General features: G+C 34.0%; 1 protein-coding gene across 2 annotated transcripts in view; it reads right to left on the reverse strand.

The window, feature by feature from the left end:
• Positions 1-9862: 9862 nt before the first annotated feature.
• The window catches only part of LOC134531785 (GRIP and coiled-coil domain-containing protein 2-like), an 83375-nt gene continuing 71559 nt past the window's right edge, over positions 9863-21678 (reverse strand). The window contains exons 18-20 of one of the 2 annotated variants that reach the window (XM_063367702.1): positions 20241-20440; positions 13722-13830; positions 9863-12175 (exon numbers count right to left, since the gene is read on the reverse strand). In XM_063367702.1, coding sequence (XP_063223772.1) covers positions 12105-12175; positions 13722-13830; positions 20241-20440 — 380 coding nt within the window. In that variant the 3' untranslated portion in view covers positions 9863-12104. The remainder of the gene's footprint in view (positions 12176-13721; positions 13831-20240; positions 20441-21678) is intronic. The other variant, XM_063367703.1, reaches the window with a different exon arrangement.

Raw genomic sequence — 21678 nt, forward strand, 5'->3', positions numbered from 1 at the left:
TTTCCTTGTGAAAGAAATAATTTTTGTTTTATCTTTGTTAAGTGAAACTAAATTCATTTTGCACCAATTATCAATTTCAGTAATATCAGATTGAAGAAGCAGACAGTCATTTAAGGAGGAAATTTCTCTGGATATTTTAAGATCATCAGCAAACAGAAAACCAGTAGTATGATGAAGAACTTTAAAAATATCATTGATATAAATATTGAATAATAAGGGAGATAAAGTACCCCCTTGAGGCACACCAGAAGTAGCATGATATAAAGTAGAAGTTTTTTTATTAAGTGAAACAAAGAAACATCTATCTTTAAGGTAACTAGTAAACCAGGTTATATAATTATTACAGAGACCGAAGTTAGAAAGTTTAGCTAGTAAAATGGAGTGATTGACAGTATCAAAGGCTTTAGCCAGATCAAAATAACATGCATCAACCTGCCCCCTTGTTGTAACTTTATTGTATATAGGATTAATAAATGAGAGAAGATTAGTAGAAGTTGTCATACTATTTCTAAAGCCATGCTGATTAGGAGCTAATCTGTTGTTTATTGGAAAGTTAATATGTTTAAATATTATTTTTTCAAAGATTTTAGTAAAGCCATTTAATAATGATATAGGCCTATAATTAAATACACTGAGTTTACTACCCTTTTTATGTATGGGAATAACCTTAGCTATTTTCCATTTAGTGGGAAATACTTGTGATTTTAGACTTGTATTAAATAGATGCAACAATAGAGGCATTAGAATAAAAGAGCAGCCTTTAATAATGAAATTTGGTATACCGTCAGGACCAGTAGACATAGTTGGTTTTAATGATTTAATTCCCCATAAGACCTGGCTTTCTGATAAGAATGATACAGGAATTGAATCGTGAATAATATCGGGATCAATGATACGAGGGTGGTTGGTGGATGGTACATATACACTAGCAAAGTACTTAGCAAAGACATTAGAAAGAATACCAGGATCATTACAGATATCACCATTGACATTAAGAGAATGGGATTCACTATAACCATTTTTCATAACATTGACATATCTCCAGAATTTTTTAGGGTTATTCTTAACCTTATTATTGATACTACGATTCCAATTAGTTTTATCACGCTTAATAAGATTTTTAACTATTGCTCTATATTTAGAGAAAAGAAGGTAATACTGAGTATTATTGTTTCTTTTATAGAGTTTATGAAAGTGTTTTTTAGATTTTAAGGCATGAATTAATTCACCAGAGAACCAATAAGGATGTTTAGAGGCCTTACGTGTGGATAATGGAATGTGAGTATTGATTTTATCACAGATACAAGATGTAAGTTGATCTACAAGAGCATCTACATCAGTGGTGTTATAATATTCATCCCAATTGTGGGTTTTTAGAGAGTTATAAAGGCTTAAGTAATCACCAGCTTTGTAGTTTCTGAAAATAGAATCTGGAGTAAAATTGTGTGAGGTCGCCTCAATAAGTAGTTTAATAAGTAGGGTAGGATGATAGATATCCTCTTTGACCAGAGATTCAACAGCTTTTTCAACCACACAATGGGATAGATTAGAAATACAAAGATCTAGAAGATTATTGGAAGATTGTATTAGGTTGTGCTGAAATAAATCCAAATTAGATATGAAATCAAGCAGGCACTGAGCCTTGGATCTGACATGTGCACGGGCAATATTGAAATAGTGATTTACTTTCCAATCTATCCCAGGTACATTGAAGTCACCTAAGATAATCACATTATCATGAGAATTAACGAGTTTTTGTTCAAGAGCTTCAAAATACAATGTAAATAGATTAGGTGATGTAGTTGGAGGAAGATAAATATTACCCAATGTTAAGTACTTATTAAAGGCAATTTTAATATTAATCCATACGGCTTCTACTCCACGATAGTCATATAATTGAATTAGCTGAACAGAAGGGAATTTATGTTTGTTCACTGCGATCAACACTCCGCCACCACGTTCCATTGATGAGAGTAGCGGATCCCTATCAGTTCTAAAAATAGAATAATTATCGGTGAAATAATGAGCATTGATACATCTTTCGTTGAACCAAGTTTCTGTTAGACAGATTATGTCATACTGAGTATTAATAAGATTATCAAAGAATTCAACTGATTTTGTTCTAAGTCCTCTAACATTCTGATATGCAATTTCCCATTCATTAAGATTGGGCATTCACTGGGAAGTGAGTAGGAAGCACTCCTCCAGGCCCTGGCATAGAAGTTGCTGGCATAAAAGGTGACGATGTACTGCAGGAACTTGGAGGTAATTGGGTAGAATTACCGAGAGCTTCAGGAGATGAATTAGTATTAACAATTTGGTCTTGATGCAGTTTTCCAAAGAAAGGACTGATTAAACAGCCACTGGGCCAAAAAACAATATTATTAATTCTACTAAAATCTTCTTCCAGAACAGATACATGGAAGGAGGCGTAAGAATTATGCTTTGTCCGGAGCTTGGCCACTTTGACTTGCTTGAGATTTAGTTCGTTGGAAATATAATCTACGACTTCTTGTTCCGTGACAGACGGCTCAAAACGCGTGACAAAGAGAGCTTTTGTTTTTTTGTAAATAGGTTTAGCAATTGTTTTTAATGTGGAAACATTCCTGATGCCAATTTGCAAGGGATTTTTCTTACGATCCGTGTTAGATAATTTTCTATCGGAGTTTTCATTATTCGTGGACTTGCGTGAATGTTGTACTACGGTGAAGCCGTCTTCGTCGACGAGCTGTTTACCGTTTTTCCTGATGACGTCGTTGGAGACACGCTGAGTTGTAAGTGGGTCACTGGTGCGCGCACTGTTGCCAGATACACCGGATGACTCGACACAAGCAGGTTTCTTGTTTGAGGAGACTTTTTTAACTACTTGACTGTATGAATTAACAGAATCAGTCTTAGAAGATAAGATCTGTTTAATCTGTTGCAGTTCATTTTTTATCTCTGCAGTTTCACTACGAGAGTCGATAAGAAGGGTTTTTAACACCATATTCTCGCTTTTTAACTCGTCAAATTTCATACTGAGGGATTTCACGGCCGAGATTAAGTCTTCCATGGTGGGATCCAGAAGTTTTACCGTCCAAGCTTCACTAGAAGATTTTTGCTTCGATGAACTTTCACTTGCTTTTTCAGATATTCCCGGCGAATTAGAAATCACTTTTTTAGTAGGCGATCTGAACATTTTAGTAACCGTGTCTGGAACTAATTCAATGATCGAATCATTATTATCGGGTAATGAAAACCCATGAAAGTCGGAAAGATTAAGCAGCGATGAATCAATTATGAGTCGAACTTAACGATAGTGAAGAAATAATAGCACATTAAAGCCGGGGAGCGCGCGCGCACGTCCGTCGGCTATGAACGCTCAGCCGTCACTGATGAACGCTCAGCCGTCACTGATGAACGCTCAGCCGTAGGTATGTATAGAGATAAATTATTAGTATTTTTTTTAATAAGAAATAATATATGAGAATTGTAAGGATGCGGGTACGATTTCAAATGAATAAATATGCCTTTATCAGTTCACTGGCACTTTTTGGGGCCTCTTTTGGCAGTTTATTCAAATGTTGCTTCTGATAACCTCTCTTATCTGCTTGTTTTATTTTATTTTTATTTTTAGGCATGATGTTAAATAATGATATTCAACTGAATAAACGAAGGGGAGAAAAAAAACACTCCAATTGAATATACTTTATATTTATAAAGTCTAACTTTCAAGTTTATAAGTCCTTTAGACATTTCAAATCAAAAGTGTTCACATTGCAAAAATAAATTACACTTATAAAACAACATCCCTAAGTGTATATGTCTCTTTTTTTTAAATTTTCAATCACACTGTTCACATAAAAATGAATGTTACTTATAAAGTGAATTAATTGTAACAATACTTTTCTACACGAATAAATAATTTGTACATACTTTAAATAAAATATATGTGTTAGCGTCAATCGTTAGACGTTAAGAAAACTGAGGAGTAACATAAGCAGCGTTACGAGAATTCCACAGCATCACTCCTGCGTCATTTCTACCTCTCCCCTGCCGTCTCCTCTTCCGGCTGTTACAAGTAGCATATAGCACGCTACACTGCGTACCTATCCCCCTCCCTTTTTTTGCCGTGTTCCCATTCGACCGCTAGCGCATGTGTTGGAGTGGTGTCGCCGCTGATGCACTCTCCTCCTCTGCCGGTTCCCCCCACCACGTACCTAGCTATTCCCTTCAAGCGATCGGAATGTTCGTTATGCTCGAAAATTGTAGCCCTTTCAGCAAATAAGTTTCACTTCAAAAAAACTAATATTTTCATAAGCGAATCTTAGGCTTCCACTGTTTCAAAGCTTTAAGATTTGCATCACAACTAAAGCATAAAATAAAACAAATTTCCTGGCAAAGCCAAATCAATTATTAAAAAGAGTTTCGATTGATTTGCTTAATGGAAGCTCTGTCATGTTTAATAAAGACCAGTGTTCAAAACACAATGATTAAAGTTGGTCAAAGGCTTCAAAAAAATGGAAAAGTGAATTTTTAGTGACTTTTCCAAGAGGTAAATGTGACCACATACAGTACACAGATAAAAAAAGTCCCTCCTTTAAATTTTTCTTTCTCTAATTTTTTTAATAATTTTATTAATCTAAGATTACACATTTCTTATTTTATTCTATGAGGCACATCCACAATCGAGGTTTCTCTGTGGCCGTTTACTGAAAATTAATTTCACGGGAATATTTATCAAAACAGATACAGCAAGTATTCAGCTATTTTTCAACATATTCAACACTGGACTGAGATATCTGTCATACCGTGGGATCAACCTTTGAATGTCTGTGTGTTAAAAGTCTGCGTCTGGGATTGGGACCACTGTGTGACAACCATCTCCGCCTCTCCGCCACTCTAGAAACGCTGATGCTGACTAGGCAGGAACAACTTGAGGAGGTGTAGGAAAAGAGTAAATCACTGGGCACGAGGTCAGGGCTGTAGGCTGAACGACTGACCACCTCCCAGCTGAACTTCTGCGGGAGACTTGCTGACCGTCGAGCCGTGCATTACTGTGCAGGAAGACAATCCCGGCACTATGCATCCTGTGCCGCTTGTTCCAAATGGCCCGTCACAATTCTTGCAGTGTTTCGCAGCAAATGCTTGCCATTCAATGACCCCACTTCAACATTCGGCAGGAGCTGCAGTAAAGAGCCTCCCTCCATCTTCCAACAGCTGCGATGATGCTGCTGCTGCTGTGAGAATGCAAGAACCATTAGTGCATGCCCCATTCTACGTCATCGCTATATCATGTACGGGCAGTCGCTTTGCGCAATTTAAGGTTTCCTAGCTATGGGACGAGGAGGGGACTTACTTTGTGTATGCACTCATAAAATACAAATCACATGGATGTAGTTATAAACACAGAAGAAAATATCAAATTAAAAGTTTTGCATTTATACGAAAAAAAATTATGTTAAAGTATATTTTAAAGAGAATGACTGCTGAAATGTGTAGTTGATTCTCTCTCTCTCTCTCTCTCTCTCTCTCTCTCTCTCTCTCTCTCTTTTTTTTTTCTTTCTTTTCTTTTCCTTCTAGTAGATTCACTGCTTGTATACACGCTTAGTTTCAGGAGCTTAAAAATGTGTACTCTTTTGGACAATACAACTTTCTTTAGTTTTTAATTTTCTTTCCTTAACTTTTTCAGGTTTTTTTTCCATCTCAATTTTACTTTTCTATTTATTTATTTTTTCCCAGTTTCTTTTGAATTATCTTAACTGTAGCTTGTCTTTCATGATCCTCCATTTTTATTTAAGATTTTTCTTCTGCCTATCTCTTCTAATTAGCAGTAGGGCTCTTGAACACAACACATCCTATTTTCAAGCCTCTGTCATAAAAAATAGGTTTGTCACCAATGTCAAATTAATAAAAGTTATTTGTCAATGTATCTATCATATTTATACTTGCATGTATTTAAACAATATTCTATCATGCCAGACATGCCTTTAAGGGCATTTCAAATCCCCCAAAATTTTACCTACAATAATATAATTAAATTTATTTACCAGGTGTACTTAAAAAGAAAATACAAAAAAAACATTTTTCAACCTAAAAAAATTAAGAAAACTGACAAATTTGTAATATTTAACTTGATGTAGGCTTTTGGACAAACGCCATTGCTTAGCACATGTATGTCTGCAGAAGAAAACTACAAAAAAACACAAATGAAAAAAAACACAAATAAAGCAAAAATTGCTGTTGTCAGACATACATGTGCTAAGCAATGGCGTATGTCCAAAAGCCTACATCAAGTCATGCACTCCCATTGCACAAATCTTTCAAAGATAATTGTAATATTTAATTTGTTAAAGAGTAATGAAAAAAGGCACAAAAATATGTGGGAATAAAAAGGGGGAGAGGAGGAAAAAAGGATAATTCGCAACAATTTCTGGAACTAGAAATCAAATTATAGAAGCTGGTGAAATCAAATTATGGGTGTTCAGCTGTTCATATAATGCACTGTGAAAATATAACTTTCGCAGAAAGAATGACATGAAAATTTTAATTGCTACAATTGCACAAAATTTAATGTAAACATAGCTTGTTTCAACAGACAAATTATTCAAATCATAAGTTTCACTTTCACAGACTTACTGCCTGAAATAAAACACTTAGTAAGTATTTTAAAGTGTACCTAATAAATATCTAATAAACCAGGTCCCTGAGAATGTAACAAAAAAACAAAATGTCTAGCACAAGTGTATAAAGGATGCTAAAACTTGGAATTTGATGTTGCCAAGAGTGTGGCAACCATGAAAAATGAATTTTAAAACTAAATTTTTTTTATATGTACAAGTACATAGTCTTTATAGTTAGTACTAAGTGGGACAGAAATTAGTTACCACTGACAGGCAGTAAACAACAGCTGATGAAAATGGCACAAGAAAATAGTTGTCCGTGATCATGTAACTGATGTACATTTTTTATGATTAGCAGCAGCAATAAATTTACACTAAACTGGCTATTTTACTTCAATGGCTTACCATAAATACTAAGTGAACTTCTCTAGTCAGCTTTTGTGTGTTGACTGTCTGCTCTAATGTTGACAGTACAAAATACAGGTGAAAGTTTGGGCCAAAGCCAGCTGATAACAGCAATGATATTTTCACAGCTAAGTTTAGCTTACGAGGAAAGCAATGACACTAATGACGTGAACAAAGGTGGAAGTAAATGCAAAGAAACATGGATTAGCTTATCTGATCCTGCAAAATACTGGCTCATTGAAAATTATTGCTAGGATTCTAAGCCTTGGTTGTTTACCACTCCTTTCTGTGCATATTATTAACCTATATTCTCACGTACAGATTTTGGTCATTAGCTCTGTGTGTTGTTAATTCTATGGAGCTCATAAGAGCAATACATGTTTGCTCCAAGCTTGAAAAAACGAGGCGAGGTACAGTGATAAGGAAGCAGTGGTGGAACAAATGCAGGGACTGAGAACTGGAATTTCCTGTAAAACCCACAGACTCGTGAAAAATTCCACCACTTATCCCACCTGCCAAATATCTTAGTCTAAATCCATAATTTTTAAAATATAGCAGATAAAAAAATGTCAACACACACTCAAAAATGTCTCAGCTGATAAGCAGTAAGATATCTCTAGAACCAATTTTTTTCAATTATTAACGGAAAACTCGTTTCAATTTTAAATAGATATAAATATAATCATGAATCAACCTAGATTTCAAAGTCTCAGCAAGTTTCAAGTACACTCGAAAGTTCAAGAACAATGAGAATTACCACACATACTATGCATAAGTATATATATACTTGTAGTAAATGGCTTGAACACGTAACATTTTTAATTCAATGATGAAGTATTCAAGGAACAACTTAACGTCATGTAACTTTGGAAAGTAGAAACCCAAATAAAACCTGGGATATGGCAATGGTCATTCCAATTAACATTAAAGTTGTAAGCTATCATCTTACTTATAAAAAAAAAAAAAAAAAAATGCACTGATATGGATTTCCCAACTGTAAATTACATGATTGATTATTACTGATTCAGTAGCTATCACAGCTTATTTTCAGTAAGTACATAAAAAAAACTGAACTCCCAACTACAATAAATATTGATGTATTCGGTACCATAAATATTTAATTAAAAGGGTAAATTTAGACACCATGTTTGGACTAAACCATAAGTTTTTTTTTAATAATAATTTCTATCTAGTGCTAATAACTAAGCACTGGTAAGCTATTATTCTAAAAGACAGGCTCTCTGAAATTTACAGTCAACATTCCGAAAATCTAACACTTCTTCTGCAAGTAATTATTATTTGAATTGTCACTGCGCTAAGAATTTTAAAAGTTTGCTTTGATCCATAAATAAATATTTTGGAATGCAAGATTAATCCATTCAATCCTCAGTGGTACATCTTACCAATGTACATGTATAGTACACTAGCTGCAGTACCCGGTGTTGCCCGGGCTGAAAACAGGGTGAAGGGGACCATTTTCGAAATCAGATGTAGTTAGTAATTGTATTCTTAATTTGAATGTCAAGTGTGCAAAATAATTTATATCACTTTCACATACCGACAGACGTTGTTCTGCCAGTTTATAGTTATTTACCTGTATATATCGAAAAATTGGTGGTCTGTATGTAATCTAGACTTTATAAAGCACTATAGAAAAAAGCTGAAAAATAAGAGATTACTAATATTGAAATGATTCCATTATCTAGCTAATGCTCGGTCTGCATTGCAATGCCTCATACAGTTTTGTTTTGTAATATGTTTAAAGTAGTTACACATATACAAATCATCCATCCATATCTCTAAATATATATTTATCTCTATTTACATCTATATATATCTCTCTATCTCTATTTATCTCTTTATATCAACATATATACATATATACCTCCCACTATCTCTATCACTTCTATATATAAATCTCTATATAGCACTATACATCTACATATATCTCTTTATTTAACCCATTTCATTCTCTATACCTCGCTCTATCTCAACTTATCTCTCTGTCTCTCTCAATCTCACTCTGTATATATATCACTCTATCTCTGTCTCTCCTTTATATTTAAATAAATTGTCTCATGCGTGCGCACTTAGACAACAAAAACAGACGAAGTGCCGCTATATCATATGAAAAAACACATTTTTTGAAACGATTCGTGCTCCAACTATTGAAAAATAGTTATACCGTCTCAGAAACCTTCACGGGCATGCGCATAACAACTCACCAAAATTTAATAGCAATCGGATAAATGGTATAGGAACGCATACGGCACAAACAAACGAAAATTAAAGACATAACAAACACATTGAACGAAGGTGCGTTTAAAATTCAAGGCAACTCTATCTATTGACGAAGTTAAGAACCAAACTGTTATTAGCACCTTTATTTTGCTAGCCGCTGTGAGCTCCACTAAGCGGGCTGATCTCACCAAGGAGAAAAATATGAATTTGCAAGACCTTACTATGTGTATGATCACTATGATCGTGTGGCAGACATAGAAAAATGACACTCACTCACTATTTGTATGTCTATGACCTATGATTTTTTCTGTTATAAAATGAAATTTTCACTTTTTCACTCCCTTAAGGATGGAATTTCATATTAATATGTAGCCTATGTGTTATTCTGATGTATAAGCTATATTATTGTAAAGTTTCATTAAAATCCATTCAGTAGTATTTATGTGAAAGAGTAACAAACATCCATCCATACTTACAAACTTTCACGTTTATAATATTAGTAGGATTGGACTTCAATTCAGTGACAACACATGTGTTTCATAATTCTTATTACTGTTGCAACCCCTTTTTTCTGAGGGTGGGGGGGGGGGGGGGGGGGGGGTTAGTACTAACTATAAAGTCTATACTTGTACATATGAAACATTTTAGTTTAAATGTGCATTTTTCATGGGTGCTACACCCTTGGCAACATCAAATTCCAAGTTTTAGCATCCTTTAACATAAAAAAAATTAAAAACTATTTATTCTCTCTTGACATTTATAGATGTGGCTCTTAATTGCAGGCGTACAGTTGGCTAGGAGTCAGGAGAAATGAAAGATCATCTACTGCAGTTTGTAGCAATAAAATTAAAAGTGGGAGAAAAAAAAATTCTGGCATTTTTTGAGAGGGCTGTATATACAGTGTATAACATATATATGAGGGTTTCCCATCAATTAAGTCCCCTTAGTTTTAAAATGACATTGTATTTTTAAAGTATTTGACTGTGGTTGAAAACTGGAAAGAAAAAAAGAAGCAAGAGAGAAGCAATGAGTTAACACTGACAGGCAGTAAACAAGAGCTGATGACAATGGCACAAGTAAAAGAGTTTGTAGTCAATGTTGTAGTTTAAACTCCGGTCTACACAAGAAGTACCTGCAACTTGGAACTCTGGGTGAAAACCATCAAAAAATTTACTTTAACGAAACCATAGATACGACCAAGGATTATAAACTTAAGAGGACAAAATAAAAATTCCAGAAATTTGGTTGGCAGGACACAATATTTAAAAAGTTCATCACAAACTCCAAAACAATCAAATAATGGGATTCCTTCATCTCACAGCATTGGGTTCATAAAAAATTATGTTAATATCTCAGAACTTACAGCAGAATAAAATTCAAAAATTAACTTTCAGGCATTTAAACATACCACCAAATATATTTTTTTTAAAAAAATAGTTTTCTAACCATTTTTTTTATATTTGGGTTTCTTACACTGTTATGGAGGCCAATTTCCTTGTTTTTTTCCTGAACGACCTAACACTTATTCCTTGTTTCATCAACCTATCTTACCAGATAACATAAATGTATCACAAAAAAATTACTTATCAAATTTATTTAGACAAACAAACATCATGCAGGATCTACTATAAAAAGTTTTCTTACACATCATTCAATTTGTACTGTTTCCATTTGCATAAACTTGTAACCGAAACAACTATTCAGAAAAATAAAGTGACTACATTTGACTTAACTTTGAAATGATAAACTAATTATCATGACCAAGTGAATGACTATTGATATTTGATAGTGCTTCAAACAAATACACAGCTGGTTCTAACTCTTTTACGTTTGATTATTTATATTGATAACAGAAACTGAAAAGCAATTATAAATGAATTTGTGATTTAAATACAAACAGATCAAAAGAAATTTAAGGAACCTGAATGTAAGAAAAATAGCTAATACAGATTCTTAACTGAGTTATTGTTAGTTTTCCTATTTTTCCTTGAAGATAACCTTTCATTTACCTACATTTTTCTTGTTTTCCAAATATTCCCCACTTCGGGAACACTGGTTATGAAATGAACTCAATGAAAAATTACAGGAAGTTCTTCAGGTTATTAGCTGAGCAAAACCAGGTCCAAGCAAAAAGTTAATGGTGTTACAATGGTGTTTCCTGGATGTGCCCAGCTTGGCGTGGCCTTTTGGAATCCTATCCCGTCTCCCCGGCTTGTGCGAAAGTAAACAAATTGATAACTGAGCTATCCTTTCAAAACCTATTGCTACCAGCCTGTAACAACAGTATTCATCCAGATAATGTCCCATTATATTTTCATATCAGCTAGCTAGAGAGTTAGAGTAATTTAACAATGTTTTAGATAGCAAATCATTAATAAAAATATCAGCACTAACAATGCTTTACAGTTTAGAAGTACCTGAGTTTACGACTTTCTGCCGGACAAAACATTACGTATATTTTTCTTTTCAGTGTTAAAAGCAAACTTGACAGGTTAGTAAAAAAGAAATATTAAAAGCATAAATTAAAATAAACAATTTTTTCAGTTGTTATAATTTAATGTCAAACTGTGTCCACTAAAATCTGAGATCAACAATCTGTGTGAAAGTATGAAACAGGATGTATAAGATTTATTAAATGTACATCATATTTACAATTTACAGAATCAAGAATGTACAGACATTTTATATGCATATAACAAATTCTAACAATAGCTAAACTTATTCATAAACAATAATAATTTAAGTCGCGCAAAATCTTATTTCCCGACGAGCCAACCCCCTCTAGTCCATTCAGGAGAGAGAGGAAGTGTTCCAAAGGATATCACATTATTTGAGCATGTTTGGGCTGAGGCGTGTTCACTGTGCGCTTGGCCACAAGTGCAAGTAGGTGCCCCATCCTCTCGCGCTGCCAGAAGATTCCGATCCACCTGCACATACAGGGTTCCCACACTCTTACATAAGCCAATTGCCCAGAGTTTTCACTGATTTTCCTGTCCCAAATAACATTCCCTGTATCAACAGTCTATCTAGGCAAGGTAAAAATTACGAAGGTCATTCAAATATGAACTGCTATTTGGTTTATTCGACTCAAGTAGTGATGTGAGTGGTGCAGCGCACCAGGGAATCAGTGGCAGGAAAATGGAGAGGGGATATATATGCACAGGGCCCTCACAATCACGTCCATCATGCCAGTATCGCCATGATCGAACCAGCATCAGTGCAAACAGGTTATTGTTCGATTTCTCATCAACGAATGTATGAAATTGAGTGAAATTTTAAAGGGACTTCAAGTACAGTTAGTAGATGATACTACTCTGAGTAAAACTCAAGTGGTTGATCTAGCCAATAAGTTTTGAAATGTTCGTGATAAAGTGGAAAATCAAAGCCATTAACGGCATTTGGCGACCAGCATCAATGAAGACAATATTGAAGCAATGAGTGAGCTTATGCAAAGTCCACAGTATGAGGGAAAATAATTATTGAAGATGACGCTGCATTTAAACAGTAAGTACGCAATTGGCTACTGGAGCAAACATCTTATTTTTTTCCATGAAGGCATCAAAAATCTTCCTATCCGATGGGAAAAATGTATTTCTGTTGCAGGAAACTAGAAAAATAAAGTATTTCATTTGTATTTTCATAAAACAAAAATCTGTATAAAAAATTCCAGTTTATATTCAAGTGACCCTCGTATTATTACAATACACATTATAAAAACAAATTTAAACGAACATACATAACTTGCAGACTTGACTATAAAATGTTTTCCTCTACACAATAATAATACAGTCTTCAATATTATCATTTCCATCAACATTACATAACCAACACTGCCAGTCTGAAAAAATAAACACATATATTAGTTTCATCAAACTTTGAAATGATACATTGATTGTGATTAGTTGAAAGAATGAAGATGTTTGATTGAGCTTGACAATTAATACAGTTGTTTATCCCGCTGACGTTTAATGAATGTTGGTAACAATCAGATACAGACTATTAAGGCAGATTAATTTTTAAATAAAATATATTTTCAGTTTAAATAAATAAATAATATGGACACAGTTCTATTCAATATCATTTCTGATGTTTTTTTATTTTCAAATGATAAGTAATGTACCATTTAATTTTAGGCACATTATACAGTATCATTATTTATATATTTTCTTCACCCTACTAAAAAAACAACACAAAGTAGAACCTCGATTTAAAAAAATGCATAATTATGGATAGCTTGTATTTCATCAATGTTAACCATCCTTAATTTATGCAGAAGAAAACTAACCTCGTAATTTTGAATTTTTTTTCTCTTGCTTCATGACTCACATGTAGGAAACTGTAATAATGTTAGGTCTTCTTCAGCCAGACCAATCTCGTTACAAACTTTGTATCTCCGAAACTTAGCACACCATAAGACGTTAACTATGTACATCTACCTCTCTGAGCATTGTAACTCTTCCTTAGTCAACTCACCTCTTGCCACTTGAGCCAACTGGCTTGTTTCCTCAGGACTGAGTTTCAGAATAGTATTGAGGACTGGGACGAGTCGAGATCTTTCGTCGCCATTTTGCAATGTCACAAACTGTCAAAAAGCAAAAAAAAATAAAATAATAAACATTAGTTAATACATCTCAGTGAATAAATGTTTTAAGAAATATGAAATAAACAAAAACAATTAACTGGATGAATCACAATTACTAAAAAAATCTCCTTTGTATTGACTTTGAAACCCCTGATTTACTATTTCAAGTTTTTGTAATGGGGAAAGTATCAACCAATTTCTATTCTAAAACTGTTGGATTCTGTATCCTACAATTTCATTATAATCAATTGAGGCAATCACAAGAAAAAATATAAGGGAATATAGAACATTTTGTTAGGTAGTTTACGAAAACTTGATACATGGCAACAGAAATCTTAGAGTACACATGAATTCCTTTGGGATCAAATATTTTTCCTTTGCCTACAAACAGTTTCATATTAACATTAAATTAGGCTTGTGCGAATATTAAATTTTTTAAATACAAATAATAAACTATTTGTATTCAATTGAACCTTGAATATTAATACTTTGAAATAACAAATATTTTTTGCTTACGAATATTTGACATTGCACACCTCGTGAGTTTGTTTTATATCAACGTTCACTGTTGAGGTTAAGTCATTTGTACAACATAAATACAGTTTTTTTTTATGTTTAAGGGGACTTCTTAATCCAAAACATTAACAAACAGCGATGTTTTAAACATGCAACAAGTATTCAAAGTTTTTTTTCACTATTGTCTAGAGTCTTGCGAGTATAGGATTTTTAGGTCGAGTCGAGTTCCAGCGAGTATTCAAGAAATGTTTCGAGTTCGAGTTAAATTTGAGTCAAGTAGTAAAATCCATAAATATCCATTATTTATATATAACTGTCATGTTTAAAGACCAGCAAATATCAAGGCCCTATACAAATCTCGGGTGTGAGGATTCTCATTGATGCAAATATTTTCATGGTCTTTAATAATTTTGTTTCTTTTGAAAATGCAGAGTATTATTAAAATTTACTTGTTAACAAAAAAAAAGTATAAAGGAATGTTTTAATCACAGACACCGAGCAAAATTTTATTCAAAACCATAGCATAAGTTCAAAAGTGTTTGTCAACATTCTTACCAGTCACCTAGCTGCAGGGTATATTAAGGATTTCCACTGTTCCAGGAAATTTTTGTAGCCATACAATAAATATATCAACGACTTTTTTTTAAGAATAGTTATACTGTATATATTTTAATATACATGCCTAAGCCTGAACATAACTCAATATTTAAAATTAAAAAACGACAGCAACATTTTACTATAGGAATGATCATAATCAACATTTTTGTAAAAGTCTTTCATGGTGAAACACCAGCTGTTCAATGTGCTCTGGAGCAAGATTTTCTCGGCGCGTGGATACAGTAGAATCTCGTTATAAAGTACATCAATAAAGCCTCAACTTTTATACCTACTTAGTAATGAAAGTACTTTATTCTGAAAGTTACCTTTAAAATGTAGTACTTTTGAATTTTTGAAAATAAAGTAGTAGGGGATCAAATGTTACATTAGCTTGGAAGCAAATATTTGTAAAACAACAAGAATTTAAAAAAAATTACTGAACTTGATACAGTAGCCTAAATTCTAGGGCTTAGGCCTACATACAAAATGACAAATGGGTTAAACTATTATGCAGATATGTACATTTATTGGGATAGAATTCCCTCGTCATCTTCTAGGCGAAGTCTCTAGCGACCAGTAGATAAAGATGACTGTTCATGCAGTTTAATAATTTTTTCGCGATCTTTTATTATTGTTGACAGTGTAGTGGGCACCAAACCAAACGACTGTGCCACATCTGCATTTTTCCTGCCTTTGTCAACTTCTTTTCAAATTTCCACTTTTTCCTTCAAAGTAAACTGCTTGCGTTTCTTTTTATCTTTTTGGCCATCCATCCTGATTAAAATATTCAATCAACAATATTATTTGCCTCGTGCCAAGTCAAACGTAAACAAACCTCTCATACAGAGATAACCATAGCTCCGCACTAGTAGCGCACGTCGCGAGCATGGCTGTGCCAGGCAACATTCCGACCTTCATGACAAAACAATTAAAGCATGTCGGCCATGTTGTGACACCAAACAGTTCAAAAATTAACCTGCATAAATGAACGTTATATTGGATTTTCTATTTTGTAAATAAGATAAAATATAATTTTTATTTAACGTTTGTATCTGCGGTAATTGAAACTTTTAAAACGTGCTCTATAAATAACCAAAAGATGGCGCAGCTAAAACAATTGTCTTGAAGAGGGGCGAGAGAGCAATCAATTGTTTAGATCGTCTCGTGCACTAAAGTGTGTGATCCACGGAGGACGAATGGCGCGTTATACTGTGTTTGTTTACGTTTTATACTTGTTAACGATTCTTGAAAGTGATAAAAATTAATCATAAAGTACATTTATATTAAAGAACCCCTGCGCAAACACAGTAACTATTATGTAAAATTTTCCTGATAACTGGAAAAAATGGTCGTATTGAAAGGTAGGATAAGTTTTTAATGTTAAAGTGAAATATTTTTACATTGTTTACATTGGTGTTTTGAGCAGGAATTTAAAATCATACATTGAACTGAAAGATACAATGGGTTTCTTTTATTTACATGCGCAAACAAGGTTAGTTAACACGTAATTTTAAATATTTTTATACTTAGGCGTAACCAAAAAAGTCTGAAAAGACATAATTAAACTCGAACTCGACTCGTGAGCCGTGAACGGCAGTGCCGAGTCCGAGCACTAATTAAAAACTCGACTCGAACTCGAAATTCTAGTACTCGCAGGTCTCTACGTATTGTCTTGCTAAACAGTAACGGAAAAATGGTGTGAATGATTCAAAACACAGCATATTTGTCTTTTCAAACTTGAAATCCCAAATATTATTTGTAATCATTCGGTCACATGTACCAGAAGTGCAAAAAAATAAACGTTAACAACTATGAACTACGACACCATCGAAAACGGTCACTCCATTCTGATGGCCATTAAAAGAAGTAAATTTAATAGTTTCAACGAAGTATAAATTGATTGTCACAATCAATCAAACGCCATGGGACACAATAGCAGCTTACTTGCGTATGTATCTATGATGAAATAAATGTTGCGACTAAAAAAAGTAAATAATGGTTTAGGATTTCAAATGAAATTAGCAGAAATTGTGTTTATAATATTGCTGAACTAAAATACTGTGTATCTGGCTGCCATTAACAATGAAAAAACGTGAATAATTACGGTTTGAATATGTAAATATAAGCTCATTTAATCACTAATTTGAGAATACGGCATTTCAAAAATGATTCCAGTTTTTTATGAAATAGATTGCATTAGATTTTACAGTATAATGCAGTTCGCGAAAATTTTCTGGATCGATGCGTAGAGTAGCAGGTTCTGAAAAATAAGGCAAATAGGAACTGAAATAAACGGTTGGTTAGCTCCATAACTAAAAACAAAATTTAATTTCATGATTTAAATAGTTCAACAAACGTATTACATATAATTATTTTAGCTGATTTAACCTAACTAACCTTTCACTTTAGTATCATTTGACTAATTTCCCAGAAGCCACTACACTACACTACATACTTTTACTTTTTCTATGAATTTGTTACATTATGTGATAATTTTTTTTTTAGTGGGATTCAAATTCAATATCCCTATTTGAGAATAATTTGGTATTCATATTTGATTCGAACCACAAAACTGATATTCGCACGGGCCTACATTCATGAATCTATTTTCCATCAGACCATCACTTACACCCCTTTGATTCTAGCCACTGCAACTAAATAGGCAGATTCCAAAATCAGAATCAAACCAATATTAATTTCAAGTCAAATCTTTAGCACGATTGTAGAAGAAGGACAAAATGTCTGCACAGAGCTAAGTGTCACAGGGGTAAGATACTTTAATTTCTTTCATTCCACAGAAATAGAGTAGAAGACAGATCCTGACATCCTGATTTTGATTTTCTATCGTTTTCCATGATCATGCAAATGCTGTAATGGTTCCTTATTGTAGCCCACGACCAATTACTTCTCTGCATCCCAGAATTACCACTTGTCTGGAAATACCTGGTGAATAATTTTAAGGACTTCTTCAGGAACTTTTAATAACTTTTTCTTACTACTTATTTTATATCACACAGTGATTATTCATGTAAATAATAAGAAATATTAAACATAAGAAAATGTATATGAAATAGATTTCGTAGCAACCCAGGTTACAACCCTTCCCACTTTGTAAATGAGTTTACTTAAGATTTATTATGGTTTTATAATCAGAAATAATACTTGTTTAAGTTTTTTATCTTTATGTAGATAATGGCTGTTTATTCTTTCAAGAGGTATTTGTACATTTGCAACAGGTTTGGTGAATAAAGTTTACATTTATTTAATGTCTTTTAATAATTCTGATGGTTTGTTTACTTCATAATGAAAAAGTGAATTGAAGTTATTTTACTTAATTTATGGTTACTCATTAACATTTTTATGTGCTTTTACATTTGTGCTATGGTTTTTGGTATGATGGCATAATTATAAATTATACAACTTCTGTGACAAGGAAGTCAGGATAGAAAGAGACAGAGACAGTCGTGTAACACTTTATGCGTGGGAAAGACTCTTGGGATTTGGTTGAAATGCTGTAGCAATGCGGCAGTATTGGCTGATTTGTCTGTGTGTAATGTTGGATCATTGGTCGAAAGAGTAAGCTGCTCTGTGATTGGTTGTTGACTGCATCAAGAATCCAGCTCCTTCCCGTGAACAAGAAGCTGGAGTCGTAGGTCGGCATATTAGTCGTCACTTGGGAAACTACGAGAGTACATGTGTTGGGTGGCGAATCACCAAATTAACGTTTTAATGTAGCAAACAGAAGAATTTCACGCTTGTGGTCCAGAGACATTATTTTGGACAGTTTTGCAATTACGTACAAGTTTTCAACCACAGATCGCACCGTAAGCCCAGTTAGAGCAGTTTTTGGTAAATTGGTGCCATGCTCTGAGCAGACAATGGTCTTTCGGACATTTGAACCGTGCCTCACAAGTGAACATGGGATTTTAGTCAACGAACTGTAAGTAAATATCATGCCCACGTGATAAACTGATTCGTTTGGAGAAGTCTGTGCTGCATATTGTAGATTTTTTTGATGCAAATGTTATTGCGTTGTAGAATTGCAGACATGTTCAATGTGTGAATAAGGATAAAAAATTAATCCACAAACTTTATTTCTGAATTATTTTATTTTTGGAAGACCATTTTCTAAGTAAAGACTTAACCTCAAAAAGTAATATTCTAGGGAACTTAAATTGTTCTCGGCACCCAAAAAATTTCTTCGAGTTTTTTATGTCTGTGAATCTAGATAAATTTTAAGCTAGCTGGAGGTTTGGATTGTAACATTCTACTATGCCCAGGAAAATACCTATTTTTTAAAGTTTGAAAGCTAAAACCTTTTCAGAGATAAATTCTACATTTATTTTAGATATACAACAATAAACTGAATTGAGGCTTCAAGAAACCAAATGCAAGTTAGCAAAGATTTGCTAGAAATTAAAGTTTCATGACTTCCAGCACTGTTACTGTTTATTTCGGGACATTTCTGTGAGCTGTTGACCATCTTGATTATTGCATTTGAGTGTTAGTGTCTCCAATAACCCCGTTGTTGAAAAAATAAATAAATAAATAAAGAGACTGTGACTAAGTCTTGCCCTCTGCTGCAATCCCATTTTCCATACCAGTATGTCCAAAAAAATCTGTAATAATATTTCCCTGACCTTCCCGAAGTAAAATTTCAAATTTCCCTAAGTTTTTTAAATAAATCACATATTTTAAAATTTTCTGATAGATAATAAGAATCCAGCCTTTCCTATCCACATAGCTGACTTAGTTCTCTAGCCACATTCTTTCTTTCTTTTTATATATAACAATAACTATTTTATAGAGTGTATGACAATCCACTAAAACACCTTAAAATAAATATACTTTCCCGGTGTGGGTGATGGCAGACTGGAGCATGTCATTTTCACCTCAAATAACTATTACTGGGAAATCTTCATGTCTTTCCTAGGATGTGTATATTCCCTGACTTTTCCCTAACCAATTACAACTTTACCTGATTTTTCCAGTAAAAATAGTGTATAATATTTACAAAAAATAAAATATTTAACTTGAAAATAATAAGAATATCCCATGACACAATAAAAAAGATTGCAAAAAATATAAATAACACGGTTTCAATATTTCTGTGAGAATATTATGGCTTCCCAAACAGAATTTGCTGATAACTTATTCTACATACGCGCAAACAAAGACGGCTAGTAAATGACAGTTTACCCGGTTATATTTACTTGCAGGAAGGTTCTTTAGGTCGGCCGTACGGAACTAAGACGCCGGCTGGCCCTCCGTTGGCCAGGAACGATCGCCGGGCGTACCTTGACGACGACGTTCTTGAGGTACTCGAAGTTCTGGGCGTGCTGCTCGCGCTCGACGCTGCGCTGCTGGCGGCGGATCTCCTCCTTGAGCAGGGCGTTCTGCTGGGTCAGCTTGGCGAGGTCCTGCTCCGCGTCGCTCAGCAGCGCCGACAGGTGGCGCACCTGCCTCTCCGCGACGGCCGCCCGCTCCGGGCCCGGCACTGCAAGGGGGGGGGAGCGACGGTCAGTCAGCGGCGAGGCGCGACGGTGGAACGTTGGGGACCACCCCGGTCCGAATCCCGGTGCGTCCACTCTGATTTTGGTTTTCGCCTATTTTTCCCAGAAATCATTCCAGGTGAGTGCTGGGACAGCTGCCTAAGAGATGCCACTGCTGATTCCTAGGGACACCTGTATTTCGCGAATACATTTCGTGTCGAGGTATTCCGCAAAATACTGTAGCTTTTCTCCTGCGGTTTATAGGCTGAGGTCGATGAGAGGTGTCGTCCCGCTCTTGACGAGGCCAATGAGAATGTGGTCACCGTGCCGCTGCACCCTCATAATTTGCCATGACTCTTAGAAAAAGCTAGAGTGTTTTGTGAAATACCTTGACATGAAATGAAATCGCGAAATACAGGTGTCTGTCTCTACTGATTCTTTCCTCAACATGCTCCGACTGTTTACAGGACGGTCACTAGGGGGTCCGTATTCAAAAAAATATTCTACATCCGTGAATACTTTACATTAGTGAAAATTCAATACCTCTGAATAAATTTGGTATTCTATGTCCATGAATAATTTAATATTCAATTCAATATTTCAAATCTAATATATTTAAATGAGAAATTTAGATAAATTTTCAGCAACATTAAACGATTTTATAAATAACAAAATATATGTGTAATTATGATTTAAAATTATTTATATTCTCTATTTTTACGTTAATAATATGGTGGATCAACAAAACGAATTCTAAACTTAAAACTTTACTTTTTTAAGAAAATGCATTTCTGGCTTTTTTTTTTTTTTCATTTTAGCCTACTGTATTTTGGATCAATTTTTCTTGGACTCCCATGTAGGTAAAAAAAAAAAGTTTCACTGTATGTTTAAATTTGATTAAAAAAAATATTTGATAATTGTGTATTATTTCATAGTTGATTCAAAATTTGATTCAAATAAAAAAAAAAAATTTAAAAAAAAACAGAATTTGCAGAGGCCTAATGCACACATCCTTCAGAGTATCAAATTCCAGGATTTTACATGGTTTATACAATATATCACATTCCATGTTCAGAACAAATAAAACCTATTGCATCAGATTTTACAATGAAAAAAATTAAATTTTTTTCAATTTATAACTATAATATTTTCTCCTGATAATAATTTGGCAGCATTTACATGGTGCCTTCAGGTGTATGTTCACAAAAAAAAAACATTTTAAAATATGTTGAGGTAGGGATGG

This window comes from Bacillus rossius, chromosome 5 (assembly GCF_032445375.1).
Source record: "Bacillus rossius redtenbacheri isolate Brsri chromosome 5, Brsri_v3, whole genome shotgun sequence".
NCBI classification, from domain to species: Eukaryota; Metazoa; Arthropoda; class Insecta; order Phasmatodea; family Bacillidae; genus Bacillus; species Bacillus rossius.